At 49.6% G+C, this 18,785-nt stretch overlaps 2 protein-coding genes across 2 annotated transcripts; both read left to right on the plus strand.

Moving 5' to 3' along the window:
- Window positions 1-157: 157 nt before the first annotated feature.
- FOBCDRAFT_218762 (uncharacterized protein) lies at window positions 158-5,251 on the plus strand. Its single transcript, XM_031177032.3, has one exon. It carries the CDS (start codon window positions 356-358, stop codon window positions 4,982-4,984), a length of 4,629 nt encoding a protein of 1,542 aa, XP_031048165.2. The 5' UTR covers window positions 158-355; the 3' UTR covers window positions 4,985-5,251.
- Window positions 5,252-11,699: 6,448 nt separating this feature from the next.
- Window positions 11,700-14,275, plus strand: FOBCDRAFT_198931 (uncharacterized protein; the record flags this gene model as incomplete). The annotated part of the gene is made up of 5 exons (XM_059608934.1): window positions 11,700-12,052; window positions 12,131-12,333; window positions 12,507-12,937; window positions 12,981-13,274; window positions 13,328-14,275. 5 exons carry the CDS (start codon window positions 11,700-11,702, stop codon window positions 14,273-14,275), a joined length of 2,229 nt encoding a protein of 742 aa, XP_059464484.1.
- Window positions 14,276-18,785: the final 4,510 nt, after the last annotated feature.

The raw sequence follows: 18,785 nt of genomic DNA on the forward strand, positions 1-18,785 counted from the left end.
AACACCCGGCGATTTTCAACGGTAGTGATAGACTGATAGGCTAGACCCAGTGAGTCCTTCACCGCCTTCTACTTTCGGACAGATCCCCACCACAGCTTGCTTTCGGCCTTCCTCCTTGCTCGGAAGCTTGCATATCGATTTCATTGTTCCAACAACAATTCACACGTCCACGAACGAATCAGCGCCTCGAACGCGGTTAACAGCAGCTTGACCAACGGAAAAGACATACGAGATGCGACAACCATAAAATCATAGAAACAACAAATAAAAGCTGTCGCACATGATTTAACACAGCAACACAGTCCCTCTGGCTTTTCAGTCCCGCCGACGCGACTGACATTGCGACCAAACCACGATGAACAACTCGCAACCCACAACATCATTACTTGACCATGGCGAACCCATATCAATCGCCCAGCTCAATCCGGATGTCCCAAGTCAAGACGCACGAGTTATAATTGGCACCGTAACTATCACATGGCCATTTAGCATCCTCAACAAATCTATCGCATTTCTTTTAGCTGAGCGAGACTTTCGACTCCGACGCGAGAATGGCCAGGTGCGGATCCGTTTCCATGGTGCAGCCGCTAGGGCGATCGCAGATGCATCGCTGGGAGCAGGGGACGAGGTTCGTGTGAGCCTGCAGGGCGTCAAGTGGGAGAAGAACGAGACACAGACTCAAGTCGCAGGAAGCACTCTTGCATGGCAGCTCGAATTTTCAAATCGCTTGGTACTTGGTATCCGTCGACCCGGAGAAGAACGAGACACATTGCTCACTATCGACGCCCCAGGCGCGGAGACGGAAGTTGTTACCACCAACGGCCAAATTGATAATACTGACCAAGTCGACACCCTCGCATCCGTGCCCGAGCGACCTGCCACACCTACGCCTTTATCTCCAGAAGTCACCTTGCCTCTGAAACGAACTGCTTCATCGACTTTGGATCCTCTTGAATTCGCTTCGCCTGCTTTCCTCAAACGAGCGCGTGTCTCTTACGGGGCATTGTTCGAAGGAGATATAGACATGTTAGATGACGAAGTTGGCAAGACCAAATCGAAAAAGCGCACGCGGTTCAGTCTACCTGCCAAGTCTTGGCGTTACTCTAGCCGATCCCCTAGCCTTGAGCCTGAGAATGATCATGAAGAGGAAGATAAAGAGGAGTCCTATATGAGTAGTGTCTCGCAGCGCCATGGCGAGACAGAAGATACTACCACGAACACACCACCGCGACCGGCGATGGTTGATCAAGGTAGTCAAACAGTATATGTTGACTTTACTCCAATGGCCAGTGTGCAGGTTTTGGCTGAAGCAAGACCAGCGTTTGGGTTGACACAGACGACTCCCACACCATTTACCCGAACGAGACCGCTTGAAAGGGATGACTCTCTTGTGAACCAGTCTTTGCCACTCACAGAAGACTCGACAACACCTCAAGGGATGCCACAGGGGTCAGACGAATATTTACTGGGTCATACCCCAAGCAACATGAACACCGATATGACTTTCAGCTTCCCCCCACAGACCGTACTCTTTCCTCAGGCTACGGGTTACTTTTCGGAAGAAAATGCTCGAAATATTGTAACGAATTCGCCCAGTCTCGTTCCAAGAGAGGTAGATTATCCAGCTGAGTTCCTGGAGACCGAAAATCCCCCTCAGAATGCTGTAGAAGCTCTTGCGGGTCTCGCTGGTCATGAACCACAGTCCTCTTTACCCCCTCAAACTCCTTTTGGTGCTGAACCAGCGTTTCACTCTACATTCGCTGCGACTTCGCAACCGCCTGAGACTGCTTGGGCTGTAGGACTATCCCCTGGACCCCGCTCTGTAGTTGCTAGTAGTGACGCTGAGAATCCAGTCGAAATCTTGAGCTCTTCGCCATTCAGAGAACAAGGGTCGCGGGGGTCTAGTAGAGACCGCCAGTCATCTCCCTCACGAGAGAACACGGATATGAACACAACCGCAAACGTATCTCCAGAACCCACACTTGAGGAACCGGCAAGTGAAGCAGAGTATTATCGCGATGGTGGTGATGAGCCTGGCGATGATTACGACTTAAGGAAGTACTCACGCACGCACGATGACGATGACGACATAGAGACATCTGAAGAGGAACCCGATCTAAATACCAATGACCCTGATACACAAACCATGAACCTCGATGAAGATGACGCAGATGGCGATGAAGATGTCGTAAATCAAGAAGAATACCTCGACGACGAATATCCTGATACGTACGAGCAACGATCCGACATCGAAACAGAAAAGTACGAAGGGTCGGAAGGTGATGCGGAAGGTGAATATGACTCGGATGAATATTATTACTACGATGAAGATGGTACAGAAGAGGAAGCAGACACCCGCCCTTCCGCTACCCTTGCTTCTAAGGAACCTATTATCATCGACCTGCTTTCAGATTCCGAAGATGAGGAAGCGCCAGAACCAGAACCAGAACCAGAGACAACAATGGATGCAGAGGTCAAAAATAAAGACGGCAAATCAGCACTTGGCGCAGAAGAGGCAAAAATAACACCAATGTCCAAGATACAAGGAGATTCTGAAGTCCCCAAAGCAGATGAGATTATGGCTGAAGAGGAAAACCAGCGTCTGTCGCGGTTCGATACGGACGAAGAGCCCCTGTCTTCATTAAGCAAGGGGGAGGGGGAGAGGGAGGGGGAGGAAATAGAGACACAAAGGGTTGACAGCGGCCAAATGGGTCCAATGAATGAGGGCCAAGTTCCTACATCTCATATTGAAGGCTCAACCAAAAATGAAGCTGAAGTTGCCGAGGCCACCATTTGTGCAAACAAGGTTCGGGGTGACAGCGAGATCATAGACAAAGCAAAGTCGCCTGTCTCTTCAACTGCCCCGCGGGAGTTTCCCATCGCAGAAGAATTGCAATGTCATGGTTACGAAGCTGGAAAGAAATCAAATCCAATGGAAACGGAAGCATGCGATATCGACATGGGGAATGCCCCTCCACTGCAAGGAGAAGCAAAAGCGCACGAGAAAAAGGAAATTGCCTCTGCTCAATCTGCTGAGACGAAACCGCTAGACGAGACAGCAGTTGGGCCTGAAGTGACAGTCGAAGCCATGGACATTGATGAACCACCTCGCAGACCTACTCCAACAACGGAAATTCTTGAGGCCAACGTTGATACTAGCGAACAAGTATACGCCGCGACCACGGAAGCTCCTTACGAAGCATTAACACATTCCCAAGAACCATCTCAACAGCCACAAAAGACCCTATGCGATGGTGCGAGATCGTCGAATTTTCGCAAAACGGTGCCGTTGTCCGGCGAGGGTCAATCTGTGACTTTCGAGATTCAGGAAAATATCGAATCTCAGACATCCCAAGATCTTGAACATCCTGAAACGCATGAAAACATATCGGACCACTTGTCAGAGGTGGCAACTAAACCAGCTTCTCAAATGGTGAATGCCTTGTACCAAGCCGAAAGGGATGAAGTTGAGAAGGCAAGCGATGGGGCACAGCCTGAAAATGGTGGCCAAATTTCCCCTCCACCAACACAGAACCCAGAAGTCCAGACCCCTCCGGAAGACAGCATCAAATTCTCGCATGACAGTTCTGTCGAACATCTTCCCACTCCCGGTGGCACACAACAGGTGATTGAGGTCGAAACAGTCGACACACTGAGTGTCGTCACTCATGCCCACCAGATGACGGAGGAGGATGAAGGCCCAGAGGATCAGATCATGGCCGAAATATTACAACAATCTCCCATGCGATCCGAAACACACCTTCCTACGGATCCTGCTTTGTCCACAGTATTGTCGCAAACCAGATCGCCTGACCACACCGGACCGGCTGATAGGTCGCTTATAGGATCTCCCCAAGACGCTGAGGCAGCATCTGAGATCATTGTCGCCAAGTCTTTGCGACCTCGGCGACACAGGCCAACTGAATCATCAGGTGGGAATGGCCACGACGATCCTAGCCTGGCGTTTATCACAGCCACACCCACCTTGAAGACCGCGGACCGTGGCAGCAAGCCTAGCAGTCCAGCCACATCAAGCAGCAAGACACAAAGTAAAACGCACCACGACGATCCCAGCATCCAATTGGCAGGTGGCTCGGTGCAGGCAGATACAAAGAACAAAGGGAAGAGAAAAGCAACCGACGATGAGAGTATTCACAGCGTGGACAACAATTCACCAGGATCCCAGCGAGTGCTGCGTCCGAGAAATGACCACGGTGACCCTAGCATATTGCTTGCTAAGGGGTCAAGTCCATCGACTCGACAGACTAGAAGTCAAAAGACTCCAGATCCAAAGCGAGAGACCCCTAGGCGTGAAACTCGCTCGGTATCGCGAAGTTTTCACCGGCAGGATGAGTCCCCGAATCTGTCGTTCGCCTCGCTTAAATCACCTTCCATTGCTGGCTCTACAGCGACTGTGCCTGAAGAAGAGGATGTCAAAACTCTGAAAATACAGCTGGTCAAAAGCCTGCGAACGAATTTGCCCGACTTTCTGTCGCTTAAAATGCTCAGCAGAAACTCAATCGACAAGATGACGGATATTCTTGCTGTAATAACACAATCACCACCACCTCCACACCGACCGAAGCACGGCCCTCGGGATTTCATGCTTACTTTGTGTCTGACCGATCCGTCGACCGCGCCGACCCAGGTCCGAGTGGCCCATATTTTCCGGCCCCATCTAACATCACTACCGGATGTCGAGAGCGGGGATGTTATCCTCCTCCGGCGGGTCAAGGTGGTGTCAATGAAGGGCCGTGGCTTCGGCGTCCGTTCAGAAGATGGCTCGTCCTGGGCAGTCTCGAAATACAACGAACGAGAGATTCTTACACAGGTCAAGGGTCCACCTATAGAAATTACCCCAGAGGAGATCGAATACGCCAAGGGTCTGCGGCATTGGTGGAGCCTCCAGGATGACAACGCTATGGGCAAGATCGAGACGGCGTCCCGGAAGGTGACCGAGGCAGGTAAAGAGAACGCCAAATGAGTGGACGGGCATGAGAAGAAATGTCGTGGATTGGAGAACGTGGCAGGGATCTCACGGCATACAGAAAAAGGGCATAAATGCATTGCTTTCGTGTACGTATTTTGGAGATTTATAACTGACGGTGTTTTGGGAGCAAACGACGTCAACAAGCAACATTTGACATAAGGAAGGTTGCTAAAAGAATCACAGCATCTTACAGCTAATTATGCCCGATGGCTGATGTTGTAATTATTTGTGTAATTCGATTTTATTTTATTTTTTTTTTGATTTTTATTTTTTTTTGTGTATCAATACCCAATGCAGTCACAAGCAAACAAGTGTATCAAATTTACTTATGCCGAGGATATGTTCACCACATGCAGGCTGCGAGCAAGCTTAAGTTTAAGGTACGAGCAGAGCTGATGGCCCGATATCGGGATGCTGTGACTCTTTTGCGAGTTCTCCAGGCACTTATGGCTTGTGACAATGAATACTCGTGTAATTGCAAGTAGGCAAATAATTGTAGGAGTCATAAGGTGGCGTCAGGGACAAGGTTTGGTGGAGCAAGATAATCTGGGGGAACGGAGGCTTCACACCAGACAGCTGGATGGAAGCTAGGACGAACGGCAACGGGACTTCCCCAGATGTCAGACGGATATGTTGCGTCAATGATAGCACTGGATTCTCAAGGTAAGGCAAGGTCAGGTAGTTCTATGGAGTAGACATATTTAGCACGGAGCCGCACGCTCGGTACCTGTCCGTGAGTGGGCACGGGGTAGGCACGAGCTAACTTATAAAAGGAACACGCCTCAGACATTCTCTGGGGTTTAAATTGAACTCGTTAGACTCTCTATCCGTAGAGGGGTGTATTCGTTTATGCTAAGCGAAGCCGTTTTGAAGAATGTGGTTGCAAGTGACGTTTGTTTTTACTCATTAGAGCAATAGTTGCCCATGTCTTGGTTCCTGGAGTTAAAGACATGTGAGGCGGGGTAGCTCTTCGTTCTAAAGGGAGCTCGGGGAGTGTGAGGAGGGTCGGAGAAACGGAACATGATGAATGTCCAAATATTGATTGATGTCGAAAGAAGCTCGGGGTGTGCAGTGAACGAGCTATCCCAGTCTGGCTGGTATCTAGCTGTCCAACAACCATGATGTTTCTTCGGCAAAGATTTGGTGATATACTTGGAGCTAGGCTTACGCATCACATGAACTATCGGTTTATTCTTGCAATCCAACCTCCTGAGATGGTGTAAGTCCTGATGCGGGGACGGGAATTTTCTTTTGCTTGCTTGGATGACCTCCTAAGCTGTACAGCTAAGTCAGACGAGGACAATTCTCAGCTTGGCCGAGGCAAGCCGATCTATAATTTGAGAGCATATGAAACCAAGAGGATGCTCTTCAAACACCAGGCAGATCAACAGGGGTTGTAGTTCCCAACAGAAATATGTCGGATTCCTAGGCCGAAGTGAACCAGGGTCAGGCACTTGCTGATATGATGTGGTTGATATCTCGGATACCAGTGGCTTATTTCCAGCCATTGTTAGGCTTGTTAACGTTGAAGATACTCAAAGCTGCCATAATGGATTGGCTTTCTATTGGACATGTCCATTTCGGCAAGACTAGCCATTACTTGCTACCCTGTGAATTTAGTTTGTCGATCCTCGTCCATCGAGTAGCTGATTTGATATGCCACAACGGTCCAGACACCGTGATACCGACATATATCCCGCGAAACATGTATGCTAGGAAAGCATAGTAGGTAACTCGGCGTTGCGGAGGGTTGCCCGCGAACATCAAAAGTGAATGCTTGCTAGTGCCGAAATACTCCAGGGTAACACCAACAACGTCCGGATGGATGTAAAGTCACGATGGTACAGAGGCCGAAGCTTGTCCGAGAACACAAACATCATATGCCGTGGCTTGGACTTGTGATTATATGTGTCATCATATGCATGGAGGCTTATTGTGCTGGGGAGTTATTGAGTTTCAGTTCAGTAACATAAATTTTTGTTGACGTTTTGACAAAGCCCCGATCCAGATAAGTCAACAAGATCCTGGAGAGTATAGACGAATGCGGGGTGACGGCATGGCACCCAATAGGCGGGCTGTCTGGATGATTCAAGGCTAACTTTCTATCAATCGTCTCATCTTGTGTGAGCTGAATGACTCAATTTGAGTTGGGAAAGAAAGTCACGAGTTGTAGTAGCGAATACTGTTGAGAAACTGTCGACAGTTTTGGCACAGCAATGGTAACTCAATGATTACCAATGCTTCCAGGCCAAAAGAGAAAACCCCTTGGAATCAATTGACCTAACTCAATTTTAGCCAGGGACCGAGTGGAACTCAGGTGAAGGGAAGAAGAAAAAAAAAAGGTCAGGCATGGTGAGAGAGAAGTGGGGTCACCTTCCTGGAGATTCCGTGGTGAGACGCGCGAGACCTTGAACCTCTAGAGGTTAGGCGTACCCGAGCATGCCCCTGTCTCGCACCTTCCCCGCTGGATCCATTTGTCGATCTCCACTATCCACATGTACATCAGCAAAGTATCCGCTAAACTCTGATAAATGCATGAAATTAGGCTCTGCGATGCCTTCCTGGACAGGTCTCCTGCAGCCTGGGGAGCCAGTGGATCACATTTCGGGAAGACGGCCTGAGGCCGGGGTGGTTCAGCGCTTCCTGCCTGACCCGCGGGATTGCTTCTGGGCTGGATGGGCGCTAGTGAGGGCATCCACTCGGGCAAAGTCGGAAGACTTTTGATAGAAACTGAGTTATTGAAGTCGGGAGACATTCCCTAGTTTTCGTCTGACCCAGGGAGGCGGAGCCCAAGACGTGCATGCGGAATAGCAGATGAAACAGTATCTGAGCCCAAGGAGGTTTGTTGAAATGATTTGTGATTTGAGTCTGAGGTGAAATCAGGTATCACCATCAGGAGGAATCAACAAAACTTAATACCTGGGTAGAGGATGAGGGATGCGCATGAGCTATTGCCTCTTTGGAACAAATTTTCACTAAATGACTGATGGCAGTAAGTTTCCAGGGTTGCAGAGTGTATCTGATACGTAATGCCACTTCTCCTACAGCAAACCGTTGGGGAAACGGCAGCACTCTGAGCACACACTGCCAGACACTCATTTCCCGTCAATTTCAGGCCAGAGTGAATTTCGGTGAGTCGGCCTGTGAGAACCCCATTTACGAGATGCGTTGGTAAGCATCTAAAGATAGGTATCTGTTGTGGCCATGGCGCTGCAGGCACATGAACTTTGCTGACCGTATCTTACGTACGACGCAAAATGAGAATAACAATGCAGCTCACCGTATGCCTAAGCATGGGGGATACGCGAGATGATGGCAATCGATCCAATCTCAGCAAAAGCAAGCAAAACGGCAGCGCATGCAGGTCTAGTGTGCGTGGATCAGTCGCACTTCTTTCCAACGGCATTACTTCTTACTGATAACTGCAGCACAGAAAAGAGCGGAATGAGACTCTAGAGTCTGTGCTGTCAATGATACGAACATTGAGACAAGTCAGTTCATAGATAGATGTATCAATAATTGTCAGACCCTGAACCCAGTAAGGGACAATATCGTCCCGATTACTAGGGTTTCTCTTCGCATTTCACATGGCCGCATGATATCCTCCCAACTCCGTACCCCTTTCTCGGCCTCGAAGGGTCGGGCCGTTGACGAGTGGTATGATTTGTATCTAGAGAGTTGCCTGTACTGCTTTGCCTGTGAGCAACAAGAGAAACAATCGAAATTGGAACATCGAGATTCTCATATGTACATAACTATTGCAGGACAGATGTTCCTGTTGTAAATTGCTACGTTTACCAGCTTGAGATAGTGCCCCACAAGTCTCCGCAACCTTAGCACAAAGCTCGAAAACATATTGCAAGAGCAGGCAAGAAAACTGGCGTGGATTCTTCTTGATAGCAACAGAGAAACACTTCGATATTGCGTTTTCGCGGAGAACATGTATAGAAACGATAAGTAAAAATCATATAAAACGGTAGGAAACAAAGGAAAATCACCAAAAAGTCCTGATTATACTGTAATAGCGTAACAGCGCCTAATGTGAATTGTACTATACTACTAGTCAGACCAGTGGACGCGTAAGAGTTTACCCTGGATAGACAAACTGAGCAAGGTACTTTAGCTCTCAAGCAGCAAGATGAAGTGCTACTTATTAGCAGGACAAGTGAAAACACATAGAACACAAATATCAGATTCTTTCAGACTTGCAGAGCTTGCAAATTCAGTCTCAAAGGTCCAATCACAGCCTCACTAACAGATGTAGCGTCCACAATGCCCCGTCAACCGGAGGAGCTCCAGAGAGGGGCCTCCAAGAGTGGATAATATCGGGTGTCCGGTGGGGCCCTCGCCGGGGCCTTGTGCGCCGAGTTTGATGATTGCGAACCAAGACCTTGTTCCGAAAGCACGACATCGGGTCGCAAAGCGAGACGTTGTGTCCATAACGTCAGTCAAAAGATCAATGCAAACCCAGGTATGGGCTATTATTCGGTTAAAGACAACGCAGGGATTCTTTGGCCTCTTTCTTGTTTTGGTTGTTGCAATCTCTTTAAACTTGAGCTTTGAGGCTCAATGCTTTCTTCACGTCCTTGATTATCCATTTATCCACATTAACACAGAAATTGCCGTCCACTCAGCACCCGTCCCTTTCCCTCTGATGACATCCGTAGAAGTAAAGCCCTGCCAGTCTCATGTTTTTCATGATCCCTCCCGGTTGAATCTCATCTTGTCAATTATGTCTGACATTTTTTCCTTTGCGTGTTCTAGGTTCTAACCAGGGCCTGGACGAACAATGTGGAACCACCTAAGTTAGCCCCCGTAGTCGGCGCCGTTGTCCTTTACTGTACCTCCGTTTTCCGTCCTCAAATGGTCGTCGTGACTCTGCCAAAGGTTATTTTCCTCACCGTTCTATGACTGAGCACGGCAGTCGTCGGCCTGTACCCTGGCTTGTGAGAACATCGGTAGAGATACCGGCGCCGATTGAATCAAGATATGGCCGACGGTAGATTTTTATCTGTAGGCGATAGATGGATGGAGTGACTCGTTTTAGGGCTATTGCATTACAGACAGTTGCAAGTGAAATAACCAACCTTGAAGTCCTGGAAATTACACCACCTCGCCTCTCTGGTCAATACAGTATTTACTCGATTATCAATATCGGATATCATCTTGCTCTTGGGAAAGTCCCAGCGCCTATGATTCTTGACAACACGACTTGACCCCCACCATCACACCATCTGGACCATCGTCAAGTGGTTTCTGCGCCCATTTACACATACCTACACCGGTGTCCTTACTGAGCCTCACCAAGGTAAATCGACCTATAACCCACGAGAGATTGATTTCATGGATTATTTCGCCGAGTGTCTGCATCTGGTTTCTTTTGACCGAGATGCGCATGTGGAATGCTCTTGAAAGTGGTCATATCACTGATCGTCTAAGGACTCGACAACATCTCACAACCCAGCGCAACGCATCGTGAAGCGGCACACAGGCTCTGCTTCTCCACAGTCAAAGCCACCGAGCAGAGGACGTAATTCAAAAAGTCGAGTGACTCATAGACACGGAAAGATAGAGGTAAGTTTGAATAAGTCATGTTCGGGAGTCTTTCTAATACCGAAACAGTTGCCAAGCTCCCCCAGTATTTGGCGAGTTAGAGTCCTGCCTCAAGAGGAAAGAAGACAGAAGCTCAACCTGTAGCTTCCGCAGCCAGGGTCCTCGTCTCAGTTCCATCTCCCCAGCAAGGTACGTATCAGCCAGATTTCTGTCACAGCCAAAGAGGACTAGGTGAAAGATACATCTTCCCACAAGTCATCCGCTAGTTCCCCCGATACATGAATATCCCCAATCCTCCTGCGTTCCACGCGGGATCCCAGCTAGTGCTCCCACTGGTCCCACCCTCTCTACTCACCTTTCAGCCCCAATGCCCAAGAAAGAAAATTCCCCCATGCGGTTATCCCCATCCATAACAGCTCAGGTGTTCTGTACTGCAGTTGATCTGTTGACCTCAAGTCAAGCTCAATTCATCCAGTTCAGTTAGAGTTCTCATTGGGAATTCGAATTGTGAGAGGGATGTTACTTGCTACACGCCCATGCTATTTCTCACACCCACGATCTATCCCCTCCCTATCCTTCTCATCGAATGAAAAGCTGCAAGGATCTGCTACGTTTACTCGGTCGCGCCGTAGACTTTTCGTTGGCGCCCTAGTAGTGTACCGGTACCGAATTACATGGCTAACAGTCCACTCTCAAGGTGACAAGGGCGTATTTCTGGAGAAAAAAGTGAAACCGCTTTTTGTCCGTCCGTTGCCATCCGTCTTGCTCCGTCATTGTCATCGCTTGTCGTCCTCAACCTCCCAAAAATTTTGGGTTTGGTTTCGCAAAAAAATTGGCTGGTGCTGCGTTTGTTGCAGTTAATATCCCCTTCCTACGAGGACAAGACACGCCAAGCAGCAGTATTTGCATAAACGCACTCACGATCTCATTCTTACACACCTCACAGCATCAGATAAGCGTCGGCCGCAACGTTTGTTGCATCACAATCCCTTGATTCATTTACTGATTTCCCTGCCCTGTCCTGTCTGCCCTACACCACCCAACAAGACGCACCCCCGTTCCCCGAGCTTACCCCTGCTCCCTCTCCCCCATACTCCGGTATCTCTTCGAGTTTCTCATCTGAGGTACGGTACCATTGCCATACCCAAACCCAAACATGGGCCAAACGCTCTCGACCATGACAGTGGCCTCGCCTTCGGGACCCGGTTCCGCCCAAAACGTCTTAAACCGACTTTTCTTCGCTAGTGGCCCCTTGCGCTCCGCGACATCGTCTACTTTGACCCGTGCTTCCACCCGCTCGTCTACTGTTCCCCCAGCCGCTGTTCTCACGGCGACTACTAATAATCGCCGCCCTCGACCCTCAAACCCCAGGCTCTCCTATTCATCCTTCTTTCCGTTCTCATCACCCCATCTCCCATTGTCTATGTCCATGGCGTCTTCGTCCCCTCATAGTACCGCCAGCTCTGAAATTGCCACGCCTCGCTCTAGATCATCAACAACATCATCCCCGTGTGTACCCCCCTCCCGTCCTCCGACCCCTCCTTCCCGTTACCTATAACTATATCTAACCTCCCTATGTCTTTCTAGACGAAGACTTACAGATTCCAATCCAATGTCCCCCGTCGACCTTACCAAGATCGAACAAGAAATCAAGATGGCCGCCCTTGATCAACACCGTGGCTACGTCCAAGACCACTATGCCGAGGTCAAGCAGGACCGAACACCTGAATATGTTGACGAGTCCAATGCTGCCGGCTACCAGATTGTCCGAGAACCTCTCTGGAATAAGGGTAAGCCGTCCCATTCCACCTTGTCAATTGCGACAACACTTGTTGTCACCACCATGGCGCCAGTGGCCTTGCTACCACTTGTAGTCATGGAAGGTGTCCGTCGCTCTTCACGAATTCCTTCATCACCAGCTATCATACTTTCCCTTGAAGCATGCTAACAATTCTTCGTGCAGGACTTGCCTTCACACCTGAGGAACGCGCCTCTAAGAACCTCACTGGTCTCCTCCCCCACACTATGGAGAGCTTCGAGACCCAGTGCGCCCGAGCCATGAAGATGATTCAGACCCGCCAGACACCTATCGACAAGTACCTTTACCTGTCCACTCTCAAGGACCAAAACACCGACCTTTTCTATCGTCTCCTCATCGACAACATCCGAGAGCTCATGCCCCTCGTCTATACCCCCACAATCGGTGATGTCTGCTTGCAATACTCTAGCATTTACACTCGCCCCGAGGCTCTGTACATCTCCATCAAGCAGCGAAAGTCCATCCGTGCTATGCTCCGAAACTGGCCTTGCCAGGATCCTGAGATTTGCGTCGTCACCGATGGCTCTCGCATCCTTGGTCTGGGTGATCTCGGTATCAACGGTGTCGGTATCTCTGTAAGTCGATCGCAAAACCACACTTGAAAATACTTCTAACCAGGAACACCAGATCGGAAAGCTTGCTCTTTACACCGGCGCTGCTGGTATCCACCCCTCCAAGACCCTTCCCATTGTCCTTGACTGCGGTACCAACAACGAGGAGAACCTGAAGGACCCCTTCTACCTGGGTCTGCGACAAAAGCGACCTTCGTACCCTGAGCAGCAGGCTTTCATGGATGAGTTTATGGAAGCTGCCCGCGAGGTTTTCCCCAGCATGGTTGTCCAATTCGAGGACTTCGACAGTGAGAAGGCCTTTGGTTATCTCGACCGTTACCGAGACCAATACCGATGCTTCGTAAGTGAACCGATGAACTTGATGAAAGTTCGGTGCTGACATTATTTTGATAGAACGACGATATCCAGGGAACTGGTGCCGTTGTGTTGGGTGGATATATTGGCGCTGTTGAGCAGTCTGGTGTTCCAATCGAGGAACAGCGGCTTGTCTTCATGGGCGCCGGCTCTGCTGGTGTCGGTGTTGCCAAACAGCTCGTTGAGTACTATACACGCCGTGGATTGAGCGAAGCTGCCGCCCGCGACAAGTTCTGGCTCGTCGATACCAAGGGTCTTGTTACGAAAGACCGTGGTGATCGCCTGGCTGAGCACAAGAAGTACTTCGCTCGAACTGACAACAATGGTCAGCAGTACCGTACCCTTGAGGAAGTCATCGAGTATGTCAAGCCCAGTGCCCTGGTTGGTCTTACTGCGACCTTCGGCGTCTTCACCGAGCCTGTTGTCCGTGCTCTCAAGCACTCTGTTCAGGAGGGTGGCCTTGAGCGCCGTCCCATTCTCTTCCCTCTCAGCAACCCTCTCACCAAGGCTGAGTGCACCTTTGAGCAGGCTATTGAGTGGACCGAGGGCACTGTCCTCTTCGCTTCTGGCTCTCCCTTCAACCCCGTCAAGGCCAAGTTTGGTGACGAAACTCACCACACGGTCTACCACCCCAACCAAGGCAACAATGTTTACATTTTCCCTGGTCTGGGTCTCGGTGCCATCCTGGCCAAGGCTTCTCGTGTTACCGACGAGATGGTTTACACCTCTGCCGCTGCTCTGGCTGGCTCCCTAAATGCCGATGAGGTTCACAAGGGCCTCATATACCCCCGCATTGAGCGTGTCCGTGATGCTAGTGTCATTGTCGCTCGCGAGGTCATGAAGGCCGCTCGACGTGGTGGTGTCTCTGAGCTTCCTGAGTCTCAATGGGCTGAGTGGGAGGAGTGGGGTGATGTTGCCCTGACCACCTACATCAAGCAGCGTATCTACAACCCTCTTTGCTTTGCTGATGCTAAGACGCATCTGTAATCATGTGCACACTTGTGTATGATTTGCAAGCATTGTCATTTGAGGGTTTGGAATAGGCTAAGATGCATATCTCGACCATGAAGTGCTCGTCGTCGGGATTGCACTTGTAAATGATTGCGGTATTTGAGTGACTTGAGTATACTAACTCAGCTGCTTTGTGCAAACTTCAACGCCAAAGATCAGCTGTGGTAACTCTTGTTATGTCATGTTATGCCACACGCTTTAGTCGGTGGCCTCTGGTACTCTGTTGAGCGAGCCTCCATGATAAGGCTTTTTTGTTTTCCATAATCTGCTTGACGTGTTAACGGCTATTAATTTTGTTTACATCTGGCATGAACCAGACAGGATGGGAATAGAGGCGAGGTTAAAAAGAGATGGAAGAAGACTTTACATACCAGTCAATGAGATATTTGAAACAAGCCTTGCTGTGCCTTGCCTTGCCTTGCCCTTTTACTATCGTGACTTCTGATGTGTTGACTGTGATGAGATTGTTGGATATATCGATTCAACTAGTGATGAAGTATTGCGAGGTGAGGTGCTGGGTTGGCCACAAAATGCCATGGATGTATCGGCGACTTGTCCTCTATTGCGATCAAGATGGGGCTGCAAGTAGTTGCTTGATAGAACTCTTGCCCGAGACTGACTGTCCTGGGACTTCGCGAACCGGCACTGGAAAGCAACCTATGAAGGTGCTAAATGCCCAGTCATTTTGGGAAGCACCACGACATGCCCAAAGCCCAGGCATGCTTTGCTTGTCTCAACATGATGGACCAAGTTATGGCGAGATTGCGCTGAGTGACTCCAATGCCCCTCCACGCTGTTCACGTTGGTCAAGGTCTGGGCTCTTGATGACTCTGACTGAAGGCGCATCTGTTATCGTGGAGGTGGCCAGTGATCAGGTTTTAACATGATTGCCATGTCCTGGATTGCCAGTCGGTGTTTGGGTGGTGTCGATCCAACTTGTTGTTGTTGTTAAGTAGAGTAATGAATGACGATGCGAGATACAAGAGGATCTGCGAAACTTTGCTTGTGATGTCCGATCGCTCAGGCCTGTTGTCTTTGTTGGTGTGTCAAGCTATGTTGAAACGCTGGGGGAGGTTGATTGTCAGGCCGCCGCAAATTGATGTCCGAGAGCATAAATAGAAACTGAGGCTGTTGAATGTCCAAAGCGAGGCATTGATGTCTGTAAGAAGAGTTGAGGCAAGCCGAGGGTACCACTTGGACCCAGAGCAATGCGACAGGATCGCGATCGTAACAAACAGGCAGGTGAATGTGAGGGAGGGTTACAACTTGTTGGGGGTAGGTGGTTTTTGTCCCTCGCACAACCTAAGTCAAGTCGTAAGATGGGAGGACGTCAAGGCCGGTTGATAGCCGCAGCCGCTTCAGGACGTCGGTAGCCGAGCCAAAGCTCGCCTGGAGGTTCGGGGATGGCGTTTGCCAAAGCCGAGCAGGGGGAGCCTACATATGCAGTGCGACGGCGCATGGCTGCGGCAGAGGGCATAGGGCAAAAGATGAGACATATTCCTGTCATAGAAAACGTACCCTATGCCATTGGGCAAGGGAGAATGTTGGTGGAGGGGTTTTGTATTTGAACCAGGCTTGGTGTTGATACCATGTAGCGGATTTTTCTTCGACGGTATTATATCTGCGGTGGTGGGCACACCTCAGGTACCTTGGGATCGTTGTATGTGGAGTCCGTCTCGGGCCCGGGCTCCAGCTTTCGATAATGACGGCGGAGGGCGCGGAAGGTTGGCGGATGGGTGCAGCTGAGATGTTTTCTTTTTACACAAATTATCATACTGAAAGGTGTGCTGAACTATGTGTCAAAGAAATTATGTTGTTGTCTTGATTTCATGCCTCTTGTACTCAGGGACACCTGACGGGTTGAAACACAATTTCGAGAATTAATAAGTTGGCCATAACTGAGCATCTACTGAACAATGTAACAAAATACTGGCCAGTGCTTTATCATCTCTCGCTTCACTAATCATTTACGTCCAGATGGTGTAATCGATGACCAGACCAACTCTCAGCTTCGATTAAGAAGCCTGTTCCTGGTTCGTATCACGCATGAACCGCCCGAGAGAAAAACCCCGTAGTGGGGATTTCTTCACAGACAAACACGACATTTGACGTGGATTGCGGTAAATCACTTCTAGAATATGGACGAGTTGTTGGGGAGTGTCAAGAGAATGCCCGAGGGTCCCGAGAATTCTACGAGACCGACCGACGTTATTTCCCTACAGTCATCGGTCAGAAGTGATGGGCTTAGACAATTCTGTCAGTCATTGTTGATCTCGGACCTGAATTCGACGTCCTTCGCTCATTATACATCTGTGCGTAGTGAATACAGCGAATGGTGGCATGATCGTCAACCTTTGGTTTACGGAACATGTCCAGGGCGGGAGATCGGCCACACCACCACCCCAGCTTGTTTACTACAGATTCCTGGAATAATGCGGAGGGTAGAAATGCCAAAGTCCTACGGAGGAATACCGATATCTAGGGTGAGGGTGAATTCCATCTACCAAACCCGGTCCAGAGCTCAACTATCAGGGCCGGCCATGTCAAAAAGGTAGCCCCTGTATGGGCTGGGCTGGACTGCATCTGCATCAAGATGGCTTTGACCGGCACGAGACGACACGATGCACGACGAGGCTCATGGCCCACTTGCACCCCATGGAGAAGCACAAATAACCTGCTGAAGAATTAAAAAGCGGACAATGCCTGCTCTCATTGGAGTTTGATCTCTCCTGCCTTCATGGCTCAAACCTCGAGGGGCTCTCAACTTGACCAGGCAGGGTTAGCCGGATGTCTTTTCCCGCCCCCCTTCGAGCTTAGGCTTACAGTAGCCCTCCGCAGTGGTAACCGGTGGGCTCGGGTTGTGGCCGATGGGGGAGGTGATCTCAGCGCCGGAGGCACCGGGGCCGGAAGGGGGTCCACTGCGGGTTCAACTCCGCTTCAGGCTGGCGACTGACTTGACCTTCGGTGATTGATTTGCATCGCGATGATGTGGAGATCCCCCGACGTCTCACCTTTACTAGCTTGTTCCCAAACTGGATGTTCACCTTGGAATCCGAGGCGGTCACAAGAATAATACTCAATAGTTAATGCTCCGTACCCACAGAGCACAATACACCCACATGACCTTGACGAAACGGTGAAGAAAAACACACTGCAGTCAAGGTGTGGGAAAAGGAGTGTGAGAATTAGATGAGGTGAGGTGGTGTAGTGAGGAATTTTCGTTCCGTGTCTCCCATCAGCCCTCTTTAATTTTAGATAGATCACCTTGCTGGCCATCACAATCCATGCAAATCTGCAAGAATACATAAACCTGCAGCATCGGGTAATTTGTTGAGGGATGGATGTTGTATTTGCTTTTTCTTCTTCTTTATCTGTACATGAAGAAACATGATTATGAAAGATCTGAAAAGATTCACGTTCAAATCACAAAACACTACTGAGTATACTGAGCGAGTTTGCTATCTTGCTCCTACACCGACTATTACATTACGTGCCTGTTAGAACAAGAAGAACGCATTCAAATATTAAGCTTCAGCAACCCGGAGCGACCCGTCAACTTGCACCGTTAAGAACCTGTAGCGGTGTTGGTCTTCCGTGGATGCTCACGCTCACACCCTCAGACGTTTTGGCCTGCCATTGCTTCCATGCAAGTGGAAATGTGGTTTCGACAGAGATTTCACAGCCTCATGATTCGTCAACAGAGTTACCGATTAAGGATCTTGGTTGTTTTTGGATAGCCGAACGTTGCCGACTATTCTCCGTTATTGGCCAGTTTGTCTGACGTAATTCGTGTCAACACAAATTGATTGGTTCAGAGAATGCCCAGATTCATCCCTGCCATACCGGACCAAAGGGACAAGCACCACTGATATTCTTGGGTTTAACAAGAGCGTCATAGTTTTTGACTTCATATCAGTTGAGTAGTCTCTCGCACCTCGTTGTGTACCGCTACCAGATCTGAGGACGCATTTATAAAATAGCAATTCCAAGAAGGTGGGGTCTCTAGGGAAAAGCTTTGATAAACTTCATGATGGCCTAGGGCAAGGCTTTGGAGAGCGGATAATTCAGGTCCGGAAGTGGGCCAGCTCCAAAAGAAGAGGACTTGGCAAGGACTACGGCATGCTGTTCGTGAACCATGAAGACCCTGGTAACTCTGGGGTACCCTCCTCCCCACGGGTAGAAGCCCGACGTTGAGAGGACTGATTCCATCGAAGACTGCAATGGAAGGATGACGAGGAGAAATAGCCCTTGCTCGAATGTTGAGTCGATGCACAGTATCGATACCGTACTGTAGGTTTGGTTATTTTCTTGTTCTTTAACAGGCCGCATTTCTGCGTTTGCAGCGCCTCGTGATGTCTGCGCCGATTCGATTCGACCTTTCCGATTCCGAAGCTCACGCCCACCCCTGTCGATACTGGAGCGGCTGACTCGATTAGGATGGTCAAGGACTATCGGTGATTGGCTTCCCCACACTACACTGACAAAC

Source organism: Fusarium oxysporum, chromosome III (genome assembly GCF_013085055.1).
Source record: "Fusarium oxysporum Fo47 chromosome III, complete sequence".
In the NCBI taxonomy this organism is placed as follows: Eukaryota; Fungi; Ascomycota; class Sordariomycetes; order Hypocreales; family Nectriaceae; genus Fusarium; species Fusarium oxysporum.

Excerpts from the sequence above, each read along its gene's own strand:
- FOBCDRAFT_218762 (XM_031177032.3), top strand. The coding sequence starts at position 356 with ATGAACAACTCGCAACCCACAACATCATTACTTGACCATGGCGAACCC.